The sequence below is a fragment of the Spermophilus citellus genome (genome assembly GCF_964194105.1).
Source record: "Spermophilus citellus genome assembly, chromosome: 15".
Lineage (NCBI taxonomy): Eukaryota > Metazoa > Chordata > Mammalia > Rodentia > Sciuridae > Spermophilus > Spermophilus citellus.
This window is the reverse complement of record NC_138195.1, coordinates 20,774,910-20,791,253: the sequence shown is the minus strand read 5'-3', so window position 1 is coordinate 20,791,253 and position 16,344 is coordinate 20,774,910. Positions and strand designations below refer to the sequence as shown.

Here is a 16,344-nt window from a genome sequence, read left to right as displayed (position 1 = left end):
CCTCCTGCACAGAAAACAGTCGTATTGGAGTTGTGGGGTGGTTACCCCCTCTAAGCCCAGGCACCTGTTCTACTAGTTCATACCATTCCCCCTCCTCCTCACAGTCCCCACATGAGGTGATATTCATGGTCCTCCCCATGCTTTACCCCTGTTTTCTTATCCTAGTTTAGCACTCAGCCTGTTGCTGCCTGGACTCTGTAAGCCTTAGGGCACAGGGCCCCAGAACAGCGGATCACAGCTGGTTACACTGAGTGCCTGATTACACCACAGTCTAATATGTTCTTTTCCATGATCCTTTTAAATGTTCACACAGTTTGGCAAGAATCTCTCTCCGCCCTTTATGTTTTTTTTTTTTTTTTTTAAAGAGTGAGAGAGAGGGAGGGAGGGAGGGAGGGAGGGAGAGAGAGAGAGAGAGAGAGAGAATTTTTAATATTTATTTTTAGTTCTCGGCGGACACAACATCTTTGTTGGTATGTGGTGCTGAGGATCGAACCTGGGCCGAACGCATGCCAGGCAAGCGCACTACCGCTTGAGCCACATCCCCAGCCCCTCTCTCCGCCCTTTATGTCAGACACCTGGGTTGGTAGTTTCTTGTCTTTCACCTGGATTTGGCCAGCTGATGTGTTTCTCCTGGAAACTTGGCATCCACAAGATGGACACACATTGTCATCTGGGATGTTCCTTCCCTATAACCCTGCAATGCCTGCTAGCTGGAGGTAAATGTCACTAGCTAGAGGTAAATATCTAAAGGAGGAGGATTTAAGCACCACATTTCACTATTACTTTGTCCAGGAGATGTATCAAATGGAGCAGCCTTTGCCACTGAAGGAATAAGGATCCTTTGGGGGTTCTTCCCCCATCTCCCTACTGCTCCCTACCCCCAGTCCCTCAAACTTTTTTTTTTTTTGGTATTGGGAATTGAACATATGGTGCTCTACAACTGAGCTACATCCCTAGCCCTATTTCCTTTTTGTTCTGGAACAGGGTCTTACAAAATTGCCCAGGCTGGCCTTGAATTTGTGATCCTCCTGCCTCAGCCTCCTGAGTAGTTGAGATTATAGGCATGCAGTGCTGTGCTCCACTGGGAACTGATTTTGAACACAGTTCTCTTCTACATGGCTTTTTCACGGTATTGGTTAAGATTCTATTTATTTATTTATTTAAGATTTTAAAGGCCAAACCTAAGGAAGAGAGCAGGTATAGCCAGTGAGGCCCCAGGCAGCAGCCCTGGAAGACCCCCTGAAAAATTATTCTTTTTAACTGTTAAAAACCAGAAGAAAGAAATGGAGCAATCCCAAATATCTTTTTAAAACTACTGAGAGTGATATTTTTAATTTTATTCTAAAACGTCACTTTCTTTATATGTTCCACTAATAGTGGCATTGATTTGACATTTTATAAAACTTAAAATGTGATCTAATTAAGTGGTGTTTTAAAAGTGTTAAATGCATCTGTGTGTCTAGGTTGTTAAGCACAGATCACTTTTCCCTTGATAGGGAGCAAGCTGTGTTTCCTGGCCCTCTGAGGGAGGTAGGTTCAAGGAGACAGAAAATAGACGAAGGTTCTTCAGATGTTTCCAAAGAAAAGTTCTTCCTAATGGCAGAGGACCGTTAGATTACTGCTAGCTGGAGGTAAATGTCACTAGAAGATAGATGGCTTCTACATCAAAGTCTTAAATCTATTTTCAATGATTATTTGAAAAGTACTCTTTCCAAGGTTTGGATATGGTTTCTCCTAAAGATCATGTGCTGGGAGCTTGATCTCCAACAAAACAGTGTGGAAAGGTGGCTCAATTTTTTAAAAAGAGCTGACTTGGAGGTGACAGGGTCATGACCGCTCTCATGCCTGAGTTCTTGGGTCTCTCAGGAGTGGGTTGGTTTCCTCAAGGTAGGTTGTTATGAAGAGTGAACCTTTTTTCTTGCTTTTCTCTCATATGTGATGCCATCTGCCATGTTGTGATATAGCCAGCAGCCATCACCTGACTCTGAAGTCATGCTGTTTGAATTTCCCAGTCACAGAATTGTGAGATAAACAAACCTCTTTTCTTTATATATTATCCAGTGTCAGGTATTTTGTTATAACAAACCAAAGTAGATGAAGACAACCACTTACACACACTTATGAACAAGGAAAAATCAAGCCACTGAAAACATTTATGATGTGGAAGGAATGATAGGCTTACTCTCTCTTCCCCATTCCACCCATTTCTTCACCTCTGTGACTTCCAAGTAATGTTGGATCAAACATCATTTGCCTCTGATCTCAACTGGAGTGCAGAGCCCTGGGCACAAGCATCTTCCAGAAGCTTTTTGTACTCTGGATTTTCTTATAATCTGCATGCAATTTTTCCTTACCTGCCCTTCAGTTCTGGTCATGGAGGGACAGAACAAGGAGGCTGCATGGAGCACCTGGTACCAGTTCAACATTAGGGTGACAGAGCCCCCAGAGAGGACACGGGATTCCACAGTGCTTGGAGCTGACATTGCCATTCCCAGTGCAGACGGGGGGAACACTTGTAGTTTTAGTATTCAGCAGAAGTCGTTTTGGCAACGAAAATGGGAATCATGGCACAGGAGGAAGAATTTTCCTGATCCAATGCCTGTACTCAGCAAAGGCTCAGTCACATAGGAAGAAACTCAACATAAAATGTTAAGTTAAAAAAAAAGTACAAAATTGTGTACAGATAATGTGATCCCAAATGGGTAAAAATCAGTTTCTGTACCTGCCTATCTCTTTATGGACATTCAGACCATAAATAGAAGAAACCCAAAGTAAAATATATTAAAATGTTATTAAACTTTTCATCCTTATCTTACCTTTTCTTTAATGAAAATGTATTTTTCTTGTACTAAAATGTTTATATTGAAACAAAGATAGAATCCCATAGAATCTATAGAAACTGAAATTGGTCTTTGGAAAAAAATGAGACTGAATCAAGGGCCACTAAAGGCATGAAAATCAACACAAACACTGAGAGAAAGAAATTTTTTTAGCCTGTTTCTTACTAAGGCAATGATTAAATATGTTGAAAGGGTTCTAAGTGATTGGTAATCTGGGTCAGCTCTGGTAAGTGATGTTTGACCTGGAGTTTTAAAATTATATCTTCTATTTCATCACATGTGAGAAAAAAAAAAAACCTGTACAAGGGGTTTCATGGAGTGTCTGTTGGCCTTTGGAGTCTGGGGTGTGGGAGGGTTTGAGGCTGCCCAGGTTCATGAGAAGGCTTGCTCCCCAGGTATGTGGGTTCCCTACAGGCCTTGAAAGTCCTGCTCCTTCAACACAGGACCCAGTCTTCAGTGGGGTAATCTGCCTGAGGCCTTCTTAGCAGGACTTCACCTTTAATGTCATTAGATTGGTGTCTACATTTCTCCCCTCTTCCTTACTCTATAACTAAGAATTTATCCTGAAGTTTGTGTATAGAACCTGGTAGCAAAAAGAATATCATTTTGACATGACTTATTTTTATCCTGACCATAGCTACAACCCTCTTTATACAGTGCTGTGTTCCCCTCCCAAAGGAATGGGCTGCTACTTCCTGCTTCTGCTCAGGACTCTTCCTGCCCTGTTCAGAGCATCCTGTTGGACTGGCTAATATAAGAGAAGGCAGATACTTTTTTTATTTTAAAGGAGGATAATTGAACGTTTATTTTAGTTAATTTTATATTATCAATTTAAAATATTTATTCCAGTGGGAACAGGAAATTAATATATAGAAATAACCAGGTTTCCAAATACTGTACTGACATTGACTTTTGGTTCAGACTTCCAAAGGCCTAAATTCCTGCCCCTACCCCCAACCCCAACCTTTTCCCTCCCTTTAATTTTATCTGTTCCTAACTCTTCACTTACTATAGAATGGAAACTCAAGTGCTTCTGGCAATGATGCATTATTAGTAAGGCATGGTGCTTTGTTATTAGATTGCATTTTATTATTTCCTTCAGCTCAGTATGTACCTGATATTGGAGGGCTATTCCTATGGGTCAAGATTGAGAGATGCTGCAAATGATGTGGTTTTATTATTTTTGTGGCCCCTGTGCAGCCATACAGGAAACCGGAGGCCAGCATCGCCTTGTTCTGATTGGTAGAGCCCGATGTCCATGTTCCGGAAGGCCACTTTGCTGGAATCCCAGAATGGCCAGAGGCAGCTGACATTGTCTGTTCCACGAAGGGATCAGTCGGCATTTAGCACGGCTATTCTGGCCTCTTCACACAGTGGGTCTAGCTTACCATCACCTCCTTGGGAGAGAGAAATCATTTTCTTTTGGCCACCTTTACACTCAGTTTGATATTATATTAAATACAACTAGGGCTTACACCAGGAGTGCATTTTCAAAGGCCACAGGCATTTAAAATGTTAACTAGGCTTTAACAGAGTTAGTGGATTGTAAAAACTCTTGCTTCAGAGCACAGGGATGCATGCAAAGTGCCAGTCTTCCAGACCAGAAGCCCTCCAGGGCAAAGAACTCCCTAGAATGTTGCTGATAATGCCATATACTACAAGCATATTGACTTTAATTGTCTTAGCAAGTTTAGATAGAACAAACAAATGGAACAGATATTACTTTAAAAGCAAATAATAATAAAGCACACCTTATTAAAGAGCAGAAAAGGCTATTATCTTTAAATTCCATCATATATTTGAAAGCTCAGGGCTTAAGTTCATTTTTTTTTTCTTTTCTGTTTTCAGTGTTCTGGAAACAAGCTCAGTCACAAGCATTTTACTGTGTGTGGTTGGAACGCTCTCCTTCATGTTCTGCAGGTTGCGGGGCTCTGAGTTTGAATTAAAGACTCAGAAAGAAGCTTACCAAACTCCAAGTCCTTAATGTTGCAATGGAAGACGATTTCTTCATTCACCATGAGTTCTACCACATTCCAGTCTTCTATCTTCTCTAGGAAGACATCATGTCCATCTTTGGTCAACACAGCTGGAAAACAGAGTGAGATGGGGACACGGGGACAGACTCCAGAATTACCTAATATGTAGTTGTCCTCATGGATGACAACAGTTTGTTGGCCCACTCATGGCTGTAAGTTAACCAGATGGTGGGCACATACATGGACTGACCTAATGTGTACTCACCCTGACTGGGAAGCACAACTAGACATGAAAAACTCAGATCTTGGTTACAAATGACTCCAGACCCAGAGGATTTGCTGGGCAGTAGCCTTTCTCTAGGAAAGGGTTACTGACCTTTCCACAGGTTTAATCTCATAGAGATGATGCTCAGTGTCAAAGGGGATTTAGGATTAGGCAGCTTCTTTTCTTACTGAAGAAATATAATTGGTAAACTATTCGGATGGAAATTAACAGTACAAACCAAAAGCTTTGAGAAACAATTCTAGTCTTTGGCCTAGGAAATTGTACTTAAAATAAATCCTTTCCTTTTTCCTATAAAGGAAAAAACTAGAAAAACAGGGAGATTTTGGCAACAAGATGTTCTTTCTTTCCATAATATCATAATGGCAAAATTCCATGAAAAAGAGAATGGTCGGCTAAACTGTGATATGTTCATATGCTGAGATTTTATTTAGATGTTTGTGAACTTCTTTCCCCACCTTTTTTATTGGTGCACTATAGTTGTGCATAATGATAGGATGTGTTTGTTTTGTATATTTGCACATGCACACAATATAACAATATGATTTGGCTACTATCACTTCCCAGCATTTCCCCCCTTCCTCCCTACCTCTCACCTCTTGGTCTCTTTCCTCTATTGACCTCCCTTTGATTTTTAGGAGATCCATCCCAACCTGTTTTCCGTTTTCCTCTCTAGCTTTTGCATATGAAAAGAAAACATACAGCCTTCAACCTTCTGAGTTCCATTCATTTTCCCACAAATGCCATAATTTCATTTTTCTTACAGCTGAGTAAAACTCCATTGTGTATATATACCACATTTTCTTTATCCATTCATTCTTTGTGAACTTTTTTAAATAGCAAGAATAATACTTGTGATATAAACAAAAATCAGGCAATAAATATGTATAATTCCATATCAAAAATACATGCCTAATATCAATTAAAGTACATATTCAAGAAAGAAGAAAAATACCCAGTGGTTATCTATCTGTGGTGAGCTGCGATGGAAAGAGAAATCAGATTGGGGACATATTTTTAAAAAAAAATCTTAGCATTTCAATCAGTCTTCAGAGGAGAAAAGCAGACATTTATGTCAGTTAATTGCATTTAATTACAGAGACAATTGCTGTTTCAAAATGTTGGCGTGTCCACTTCTTCATCTTTCAATCAGTTCAAGAACATCTAGCCCCAACTGTGAGCATTTTAATTGTGTGATTTTAATTTCACTTGTGGAAAGAAACTTCAGAAAGACTCAGTGAGAATCTCTATTAACAAGATAACACTGCTTGGGCCCCTGATGGCAACCCTAATTGACCTGCATCAGCTAATGCCTCTCTCTACAGAATGCCATGTCATTTTCTTTGGCATATTTATGTTATTGTATCCTGTTTAAGTGTCTTGTTCTTAAACATCTTTGAAGAAGGCACCCAGCTTGGACCAATGACTTGTTTAAATGAAGCAGTCCCGCTGGGGTGGAATGGTAGTTGATTATCTACCTTTGATTATCTAGGGAGACATGCAGGCAGTACAAAGCACAGGTTTTTTGGGCTTACAGTTCCTCAAGCAGCACCCCCTGCGGAGGGAGCATCAGTGGAAGGGTATAGTGAGGCCTCCATGTTTGTTGGCTTTGCACTGTACTGCGGAGGAATGGACTTCAATCTGACAGGAAGGCATCAGGAAACAGCTCCCTCCTTGGGGAGCAAGGTGCTGCTACTCTCCTAGTCACACCCAAGACCAACTCTCCAAGGTTTGAGGGATTCTGGAGAAAATGTTGGCCAAGGAACTTGGAGGAGGAGTCTAGGGGGCATGAGCACCCTGCAACCTGCCCATATTCCCCTCCCTGAAGGGCCTAGCTGACACAGCCTCACTTTGCACCTGGGTTTGGAGTTTGTTTTATGGGGACAGTGTCACTCTTACATGACATAGTGTAGACCTGGAAAGAAACAGGATTTGATTCACCAGTTAACCCACCGTATGAGTTGGCGGGTGGTGCTGATTAATGCAGGTCCAACTTATCTGTGAGCAAATGAAGCTCCTTAGGAAGAACCCTCTTAGGAGAGCATCTCCTCTCACGCTGCCTTCCAGGGGAATGCCAGGAAAGGCTCTCATGGTCTTTAAGAGCATGTGTCTCCCTCACTGACCACAATCCTTCCCTGCCCCTCCTCCAGGTGCCTGGTGTTAACACGGTCTCCCTGAGTAAACAAACAGAACGATGCTGGGCATCACCACTAATTCTTGTGGATCAAGGGACCTAAGTCTGATTTGTATTGGAGTGATAACTGCAGCAGGGTCTACATCATATATTCAGCCTCAGGACACTTGTCCCCTTCCCATCAGTCCAGGATATGATGCACCCAGTTAGCTGCATGGCCAGGGCAGGCTTAAGGGATCAAAGAAGAAGAATCCCAAGAATTCCAGCAGCTCATCCAAATGCCACCGCTCTATGTGGAGGACCCATTTTTTTTTCCTGAGCTGCTGTGTAGTTGTCTATTCAAAGAAAGGTCAGATGAACATACTTCCTGAAGCAAAGTCTGTGCAAAGGCAGTGGCTAAACTCCAGCATAAATCAACCAGAAGCTGTAAGGCCACCCGCAGAACACCCACCTCTTTGAAGTGGCACCACATTCTTCAAGAGGGATCTGGATAAAGTGAAGGGACTCAGGAAGAGCTCCATCCTCTTGCACCCTCAGTGGATGATTTAAATGCTGCCGGATAGGAGGGCAGGCATACAGACAGGTGTGGTTCTTTCCTCAACACAGATGCAATACGAAAGGCCATTAATGAGTGCAGCTAAAGTGTAGCTAGGGATAAGAGAATGGCGCTTAAGGTGGCTTCGATAAATAACTGTGGTTCTAATTTTAAGGGTCAGTTTCAATTCCTTCCAATTGTTTTGAATGAGTCATTTGGCAGATTTAAGTACAGCAGGCGGGGAGTAACCCTGTCCAGGACAATTACTTAAAACTCATTGTTAAACATCAGTATTGAGGCTAGAGTGGAGACATTTTTGCTGAGCTATTATAACTCATGGATAATAAAGAAAGAACAAACCTTTTCAGATTGTTTAAGGCAAGGTAAGTTCAGAAAAGATTGGGCATATTTCCAAAGCAGCAGGGCTTCAGGAAATGATAAAGGGTTATGAGTTTTTAAAAATAATACCGAGAATTCAGATGCAGATTTTACGGAGGAGGGCTTGCAAATAGATTTGCTTGCTGTGATGTTAGTGTTTGGCCTAAAGTGGTGGCGTGGAGGGGTCGGGAGATGGGAGGGGAGAGCATGTGCCCCCTGCTTTGCTGCTATTAACACCCTGGCTCTTGTCACCTGTGGTGACTTGTTGGCAGCCAGTATTAGATGAGTTATCATGCATAGATATACAGAGCTTACTTTATCAATCAACCACCTGCTGATACCACACAATCCTCAAATCTCCTTCAGCCATAAAAATGCTCCTCTGGATTTTAAAACTCTCCTTCCCCTCCATTCCTGGAGGAGGAGCAATCTGCGCCTGTGGTCTGGGTCTTTGCCTTAGCTCCACTGACTCCTTTACCTTCTGCAGAATGTCCCTAGAGGAAACCACCCACATTCAATGGCCCACCCAATTCTCCCCCACTCTTCTCTGACCATTCTCCTTTCTTAATTTTTAAAAGTACTCGTGTTGGGAAAATTTGTTTTTAATCTCTAAAATTTTGTTGGACTATAAAAGTAATGCAGATTTGTGATTAAAAAAATAAAAATTATAGAAATGGACAAAATTTTTTAATCATCCATAATTCTGCCCTAGTCCCCTCTTGGTCTAAAACAATAGAAGTGGGGTGGTGGTATTCATGGTATTCAGGAACGTGCTTTATGACCTTAACACTATGTTATGGGGACCAAGCCCTGTCAATACACATAGTCTTGCATTATTTTTCACTTCCACATTGTACTTCACATGCTGAATGTGCTCCGATTTATTTAGCCATTCCAATTTTTGTGTTTTTTTTTTCCCTCCCAATTTTCACTGTCTCCAAGAATGTTGCAGAAAACATTCATGGGCATACCTCCTTGTTTATGTGCAATTTTTCTTTAAAACAAGAAGTAGTTAGAAATGGAACAGCTGGATTCTACAGTATGGATTACATTTTAATAGACACTGCCAAGCTTACCTCCAAGGTCACTGTCCAATTTTCCTTCCCACTGAGAGAGTATGAAAGCACTCATTTTCTAAGTCCTTTTCTCAGCCATAAGTTCATCTATCTCTCGAGATAACTTCTGCTCAATAGTTTGGTGTTCACTGGCCATTCTCTTCTTGAAATTCCTGTCTCACCTGCCTCTGTCTGCATCCAGTGCCCATGCCTTCTATGACTTCTCTTAACACTCTGCCCCTCAGAGCAAGTCCTGTCAACATCCTGCTGTCTACTTGGTTCTGTCTTTCATTGTTTCATTCTCCTTCACCTCCTGAGATTCCAGCATTTGACCTCATGCAGGTTGATTTACTTAACTAATCTTCATTGCTCCTTATGATATGCCTGGCAGAGTTCTAGGCACTGGGCGCTAGAAGAGAATGGAACAGAAAAGAACCCGTGCTCCCTGAAGCACACATCCAAGTGCACAAGAAGGATAATGAGGTAAATAGGTGAAATATATGTGGTTTCAGGTAGTTATGAAAAGAAATAAAGGAGGAGGGAAGAGAGAATCAGAAAGAAGAATTGAGATTTTAGGTGGGAATACCCAAAGAAGGCCCGCCCATGAAGGTGACTTTTGAAGAAGATCCCAAACCTGAGACAGTGAAAAGTGAAGACAGTGTTGGAAACAGCTTTCCATGTGGAGCAACTGCCAACACTTGGGTAGAAGTTTGCAAGGAGTATTCAGGGGTCCTCGGGGAGGTGGGTGTGGCTGGAGCCACAGGGTAAGCAGTGGTGGGAGAGAGGAGGTCAGGAAGGCCATGAGGAGTCTGGCAGCCATTGCAAGTTCTTGGCTTCTACCCTGAGTGAGCTGGGAGCCACTGGATGTTCTTAGAGGCAAAGGTCATACTCTGACTCAGGATTAACAGTGTCACCTGGCTTTGGTACTGAGACTGCAAGGGGACAAGTGGGGTCACAGGAGCCCAGTCTGGAGGCCAGCGCAATAATCCAGGCAGGAGATGATGGCAGCTGAACAAAAAGGTGGAGGAGGGAGGTAAGAAGGGGCAAGAGGGCTGGATTGTGGACATGCCTTGGGATAGAGCTGACCGGATGGACTGACGCACTTGGTGGGGAGTGTGAGGGAAGGGGGAGTGAACAATGACTTCGAGGTTTTTGGCCTGAGTAACTGAATGAGTGCAGCTGGCATGAACAAGACAGGGAAGCACCCAGGAGTTTCGGAGGTGAGTGTTAGGGGTCCAGTTTGGAAACCATGGACACACAGAGACTGAGCTGCCTTCTCAACATTCTGGCAATGAGAGCTCCTGATTAAAGATATAAATTGGGGAGTCATTAGCCTGTAGATGTCATTTAAAGTCAGGCACTCTTAATTCAAATTTCCTGCCCTCATTTTTCTTCTGAATTCCAGAACATAATTTCTAACTGAAGATTAATTTTCCCCCCTCTCTTCTTTGTTTCTTGCTGTGAAGGAAGTAGGAAGCAAACCCAGAGCCTCACACATCCTAGGCAACTGCTCTACCACTGAGCTTCATCCTCAGCCCTTAATATTTTTTTTAATAGTTCATTTCCCCCCACTTCTCTTGCCAGAAGCTTTGCCTTCAGAATTGGCTTCTTGGAGGACAGTCTGATCTCATCATACTTCAGTTCAAGAACCTTTGCTGGCTGTCCATTGGCATGGGCAAAACAGGCCAGACTCTCTTTCTGGACACTGTCTTCCACCCAACCCAACCACTTGCTGTTCCCCAAACATGATCCAAGCAGTCCCCTCCTCCCTTTCCCTAAGTTGACCTGCTCCCCCGGAATAATAAAAAATGACACTTGTTGAGCCCTTACTATGTACACACATTTCTTAGTAGAATCTCACTCCATGAGGTGGGGATTCACATTCTTCTTTACCAATAAGTAAACAGAGGCTCACAAAGGCTAAATGACTTTGGCTTTGCCCACAAAGCTACTGATTTGATGGGGACAAGTTCAAAACTAGATTGGTTGGACTTCAGAGCCTCTGTTCATACTGTCTCCCTGCCCAAGAGTATAGGAGATAAGCGGCCAGGGAGAGGTGACAGGTAACATTGACATGATTTATGGACAAACTAGAGGAGGGATTTTTCCCCTCAATACTAATAAGTTGTATATTATAACAAAATGTTCATTTATGCTTTCTGCTTTAATGATTTTGGCATGTAAATGATCTAATTGAATTTTTATGATTGTGCCAATTATGGAGGCCGTAAGGAACACAATTTAAAGGACCTGCAGATATCAGCAAAATGGCAGAGTAGATAGCCCAAAACTCCCATATCTTTGCAGAAACATAAAAATAGACAAAAATAATCCTTCCTCCCACCACTGAAACTGTGAGAACCAACTTTGTCATGATTCTAGAAAATAGTCAAAGGTCTATAGCAATAAAGTGAGCACTAATCAAGAAAAAGGCAACCTGAAAACAGTAAACAAGCTTTGTGGCATTTTTACTTGTCTTTGACCACTTTCTCCCTGACTTGGTGTCATCTTGAAGACTATAGCTCACGTTCCCAGTATGGACCCTCATCTTTAATTCCAGAGAATGCAGAGCAGATCCTATTGGCAGATTCTTGTGTTGTATGTTCTAATCCATTTGGGGACTTCCTGAAGGACTGACACAAGGCACTTGTCTTTGCCTAACTTGGGATTCACACAGGGTAGAAAAGCCATGAGAAGGGTTTAAAAACATTGTGAGGCAAATGGAAAATCTACAGTTGCCTGGCAAAAGATTATAATCGGGACATACAATATAGGTCATAAAGTCCAAGAGGAAAAGTCAGAGAGAGAGAAAGAATTTCTTTGAGAAATTAGGGCTTTCAAAAGCATTCATGTATCTGAACAATTTAGAAAACAGAGTGCATGCCCAGTGTGGGATGCATGTTCAGAAAAGACTGAAGATCCCAGCTTTCACCACTGATCTACAGGCTCAGTGAAAGCAGGGAGTAAAGGCGGAGGCAGAATTGTAGACAACCTGGATAAGTGCTAAAAAGTGTCTCAACAGGGCACAGTGGTGCATGCCTGTAATCCCAGTGGCTTGGGAGGCTGAGGCAGGAGGATTGTGAGTTCAAAGCCAGCTTCAGCAATGGCAAGGTGCTTAGCAACTCAATGAGACCCTGTCTCTAAATAAAATACAAAATAGTGCCAAGGATGTGGCTCAGTGGTTGAGTACCTGGGAGTTCAAACCCTATACCAAAAAAAGAGAAGAGTTTCTCAACAGAGCAACCACACAAGAAATGGAAGGATTTTTGTTTCATTTTAAAGCTCCTGGCATTCAAGGAAATCCTTGTCAAAAAACTGACTAAATATAGGCCAAAAATTAAGAAGAGCAAACTCTGGGGGAGAGAGGAATTCTCATTTCCAGGAGGAATAAAATAAAATATTTGCTCTCTTGGGGTCATATGAGTTTGTGTTGCTGAGGCTGAATCTGGGCCTGGTGAATGCTGGGCAAGCACTCTACCACAACATATTATATCTTTTGGATGTGTAATTTTCAACAAAAGCAATAGCAATAACAAAGCATACACAAAATAGGAAATAAAACAAAACAATTGTCGAAAACTGTCCCTGAGGAATAAGAGGCATTGAACTTATTTTAAATAAATTATCATAGTATTCTCAAGAAACCAAAGAAAACTGTAAACAAAAACTAAAAGAAACAAGGAAAAATGAACAAAATAAGAATATTATGAGAAAAAAGTAAAAAAAAAAAAAGAAAAGAAAGAAAAAGAAAAAAAAGAGAAAGTCCTGGAGTTGAAAAGTACAATAACCAAAATGAAAAATTCCCTAGACAGTTTTGACAGCAGATTTGAGTAAGTAGAAGAAAGAATCAGAAAATCTGACGACAGGATAAGGGAGGGACAAAAAGAAAAAAGAACAAAGAAAAATAAACAGAACCTTGGAAAATTGTGGGAAACCTTCATATATGTATGTATGTTATGTAAATAACAGCATATTCATAATGGAAGTCTCAGAAGGAGAGGAGAGAGAAAGGAACAGAAAGGTTATTTGAATAAATAATGACTGAAAGTTTCCAAATTTAATGAAAGCCATGAAAATACATATCCGAGACTCTTGACCAACTCCCAGCAGGATAAACTCTAAGAGAGCCATATTAAGACATGATACAGTCAAACTGCCAAAAGACAAAAGCAAGCAGTGAGAGAGAGGAAACTAATCACGCACAAGATGTCCTTAATAAGATTAGTAGCCAATTGCACATCAGAAGTCAGGGAGGCGAGATGCTCACAGGAAGACACACTTAAAGTGCCAGAAGAAAAAAGTAAGCCTAGTGCATTGGTCAGAGTTCTCCAGGGGAATAGAATCAACAGGACACTAAACTCATCATAAGTTGAAAATATTTAAATCACACAGGCACTTAATACACCCCACTGCCAAGCATTATAGCTTAGCAAAACAGTACACCATAGAGTGCCCTTGGTTTCCTGTCATGATCCTGTGGCTGACTGGGAACTGCCACTTGCTGCTGCTGCTGCCTAGCATTGCAAAGGAGCATCATCACTAGCCCGGGAAAAAAAGAAAAGAAAAGATCAAAGTTTAAAATTTGAAACACAGTTTCTACAGAATGCATGTTGCTCTTTCACACTATTATAAAGTCAAAAAGTTGTAAACCAAATCATTATAGATTGGAGACAATCATCTATGGAGAAGAGTTTTAAGGAATGGACTCAAAGACACAGGTATGGCTTCTATGTTGCTGTCTCGAGGAAAACTTTTTCTTCTTCAGGAAACCTCAATCTTTTTTCTCTTAAGCCTCTAAACTGATTGGAAGAGGGCCATCCACATTATGAATGGTAATCTATGAAGTCTAATGATTATAAATAATAATCACATCTAAAAAGATACATTGCAACATGTAGACTATGGTTTGACCAAGCAATTGAGCACCGTAGCCCAAGTTGAAAATGAAGGATCACAACTGTCAGCCAGTATATCTGACAAAAGTATCCTGCAAGAATGAATGAGAAGGGGAAAAGTCCCGGGGAATGATATTGGCCAAATTGTATTGTTATATTGTGTATTGTGTGCATGTAGGAACATGTAACAACAAATCCCATCAGTATGTACAATTATAATGCACCAATAAAAAACGTGAGGGAAAAAGTGAATGAGAAACCAAGACATTACCCAATAAAAAAAAGTTGATGGTGTTTGTCATCAGTAGACCTGTGCTACATGAAACGCTAAAGGAAGCCCTTCAGGATGAATGAAAGGACATCGGAAAGTGACCTGAAGCCAAACGAAGAAACAAAGAGGACGGGTAAAGGCAGTGATATAGATACATAGAGGAGCAAGTGTCACTTCACTTTTTGTTCATAACATCTCCTTCTTTTTGCCATATGATTTAAAAAAAAAACAAATCAATAACAGAGTAGTTATAAATCTATGTTAATGGGTACATAATGTACAAAGATTGGATCTGTAACATAACAACCTAAAGGAAGAGGGACATGGGACACCAGGCATGGTGACACATACTTGTATTACCAGCATTTTGGGAGGTTGGGGCAGGAGGGTGCCAACTTCAGCAACTTAGTAAGATCCTGTCTCAAAAAAGAAAAAATCTATATATGTAGGTTAGTGGTAAAGAGTCCCTAGGTTCCATTCTCCATTTCCAGGAATACACACACACATACACACACACTCTCTCTCACACACACACACACACACACACACACACATGAGTGGGGGGGTGGGGGTGGTATTTGCATACTAATTAAAATTAAATTGGTATTATTTAAACAAAGTCTTTAAAAGTTTAGGATATTAATTGTAATCCCCAAATTAGTAACTAAAAACATGCCAGAAAGGATCAAAGAGGTACATTACAAAAATACAAAAATAATAAATGGAGAAATTTAGAAACAAAATCATGTAAGACATACAGAAAATAGCTAATTGGCAAAAGTAAGTCCTTCCTTAGTAATAATTACTTTAAATGTAAGTAAATCAAACTCTTTAACTAATCAATTTACTGCTAATAAATGAAATTAGCAAAGTTAAAGGATACAAAATAACACATAAAAGCAGTTTTATTCTATACAGTGACAATGAAAAAATTAAAAATGAAATTAAGAAAATAATTCCATTTAAGATACCATCCTAAAGATAAAACATCTAGAAACAGATTTAAGCAGGAACTGGGGTTGTGGCTCAGAGGTAGAGTGCTCGCTTAGCATACATAAGGCACTGGGTTTGATCCTCAGCACTGAAAAACCAGCTTCTACCTCAGAGCAAAGCCTGTCCGTGGAAGGGGGAGTGACCCTTGTCCTTGGAAAGACCCAAAGAGCACTCCTAGGCACATACCCACCCTGCTGAGTTGTTTATCTACAAATAACAGGAGAGATCTGCTGTACCAGGTGTCCCTGACTCAGTCAGACTAAATGGGGATCCATAGCAACCCTCTAGCAGTCACCAATCAGCATGAGACAGGGAAAATACCTGGCAGATGACCCTCCCAGTAGTTTATGGTGGTTGATAACATGTTGGGAAACCATGTAGTTCAGCAAGTACTCCACTCATGGCTTAAACCATTCAGTTCAGAGGAATCCCCCTTTTTGTACTAGCCAATCACCCTTACCCAACTTGTTCCCTCCAGTGAATGTGCTAATCATGTTTTAGAGTTGTTTTACGATTTTCCCGCGGTGTGTGATGATTTGCTAAGAGATGCTATGATGTATGTGAAGTCCCTGCCTTCTCCAAAGAATGTATAAAACTGCTGCAAACTCTGGGCTTGGGGCCTCTCAGTGTCACTAGTTGCTGTGTGCCCATGGAGGACTGAGCTAGCTGGCAAAGGAACTCAACCAGACTCTTTATAAGGTTCATAGCGTCTCTGTTGGCAATAACCAAAAGGTGGAAATGGCTCACACGTCTATCAATGAATGAGAATGAGCAAATCTGGTATATACATAACATGGAATATCATTCAGTCATAAACACGAAATATAAATACATGCTACAACATAGATGCTAAGTTAAAATGACCAGACACAAAACAACACATATTATGTGATTTTACTTATATTAAATACTAGAATGGACACATGCATAGAGACAGAAAATATATTTGAGAATTTCAGAGGCTGGGAATGGGAGATAGAGAGT

At 41.0% G+C, this 16,344-nt stretch overlaps 1 protein-coding gene across 1 annotated transcript in view; it reads right to left on the bottom strand.

Annotated features, from left to right (window-relative positions):
* Positions 1 to 16,344, bottom strand: part of LOC308634086 (UPF0728 protein C10orf53) — a gene marked incomplete at both ends in the record, with an annotated part of 28,736 nt that overhangs the window by 9,630 nt on the left and 2,762 nt on the right. Inside the window, one exon of the mRNA XM_081267649.1 lies at positions 4,807 to 4,926. Within this exon, the coding sequence (XP_081123775.1) occupies positions 4,807 to 4,926 (120 nt within the window). The remainder of the gene's footprint in view (positions 1 to 4,806; positions 4,927 to 16,344) is intronic.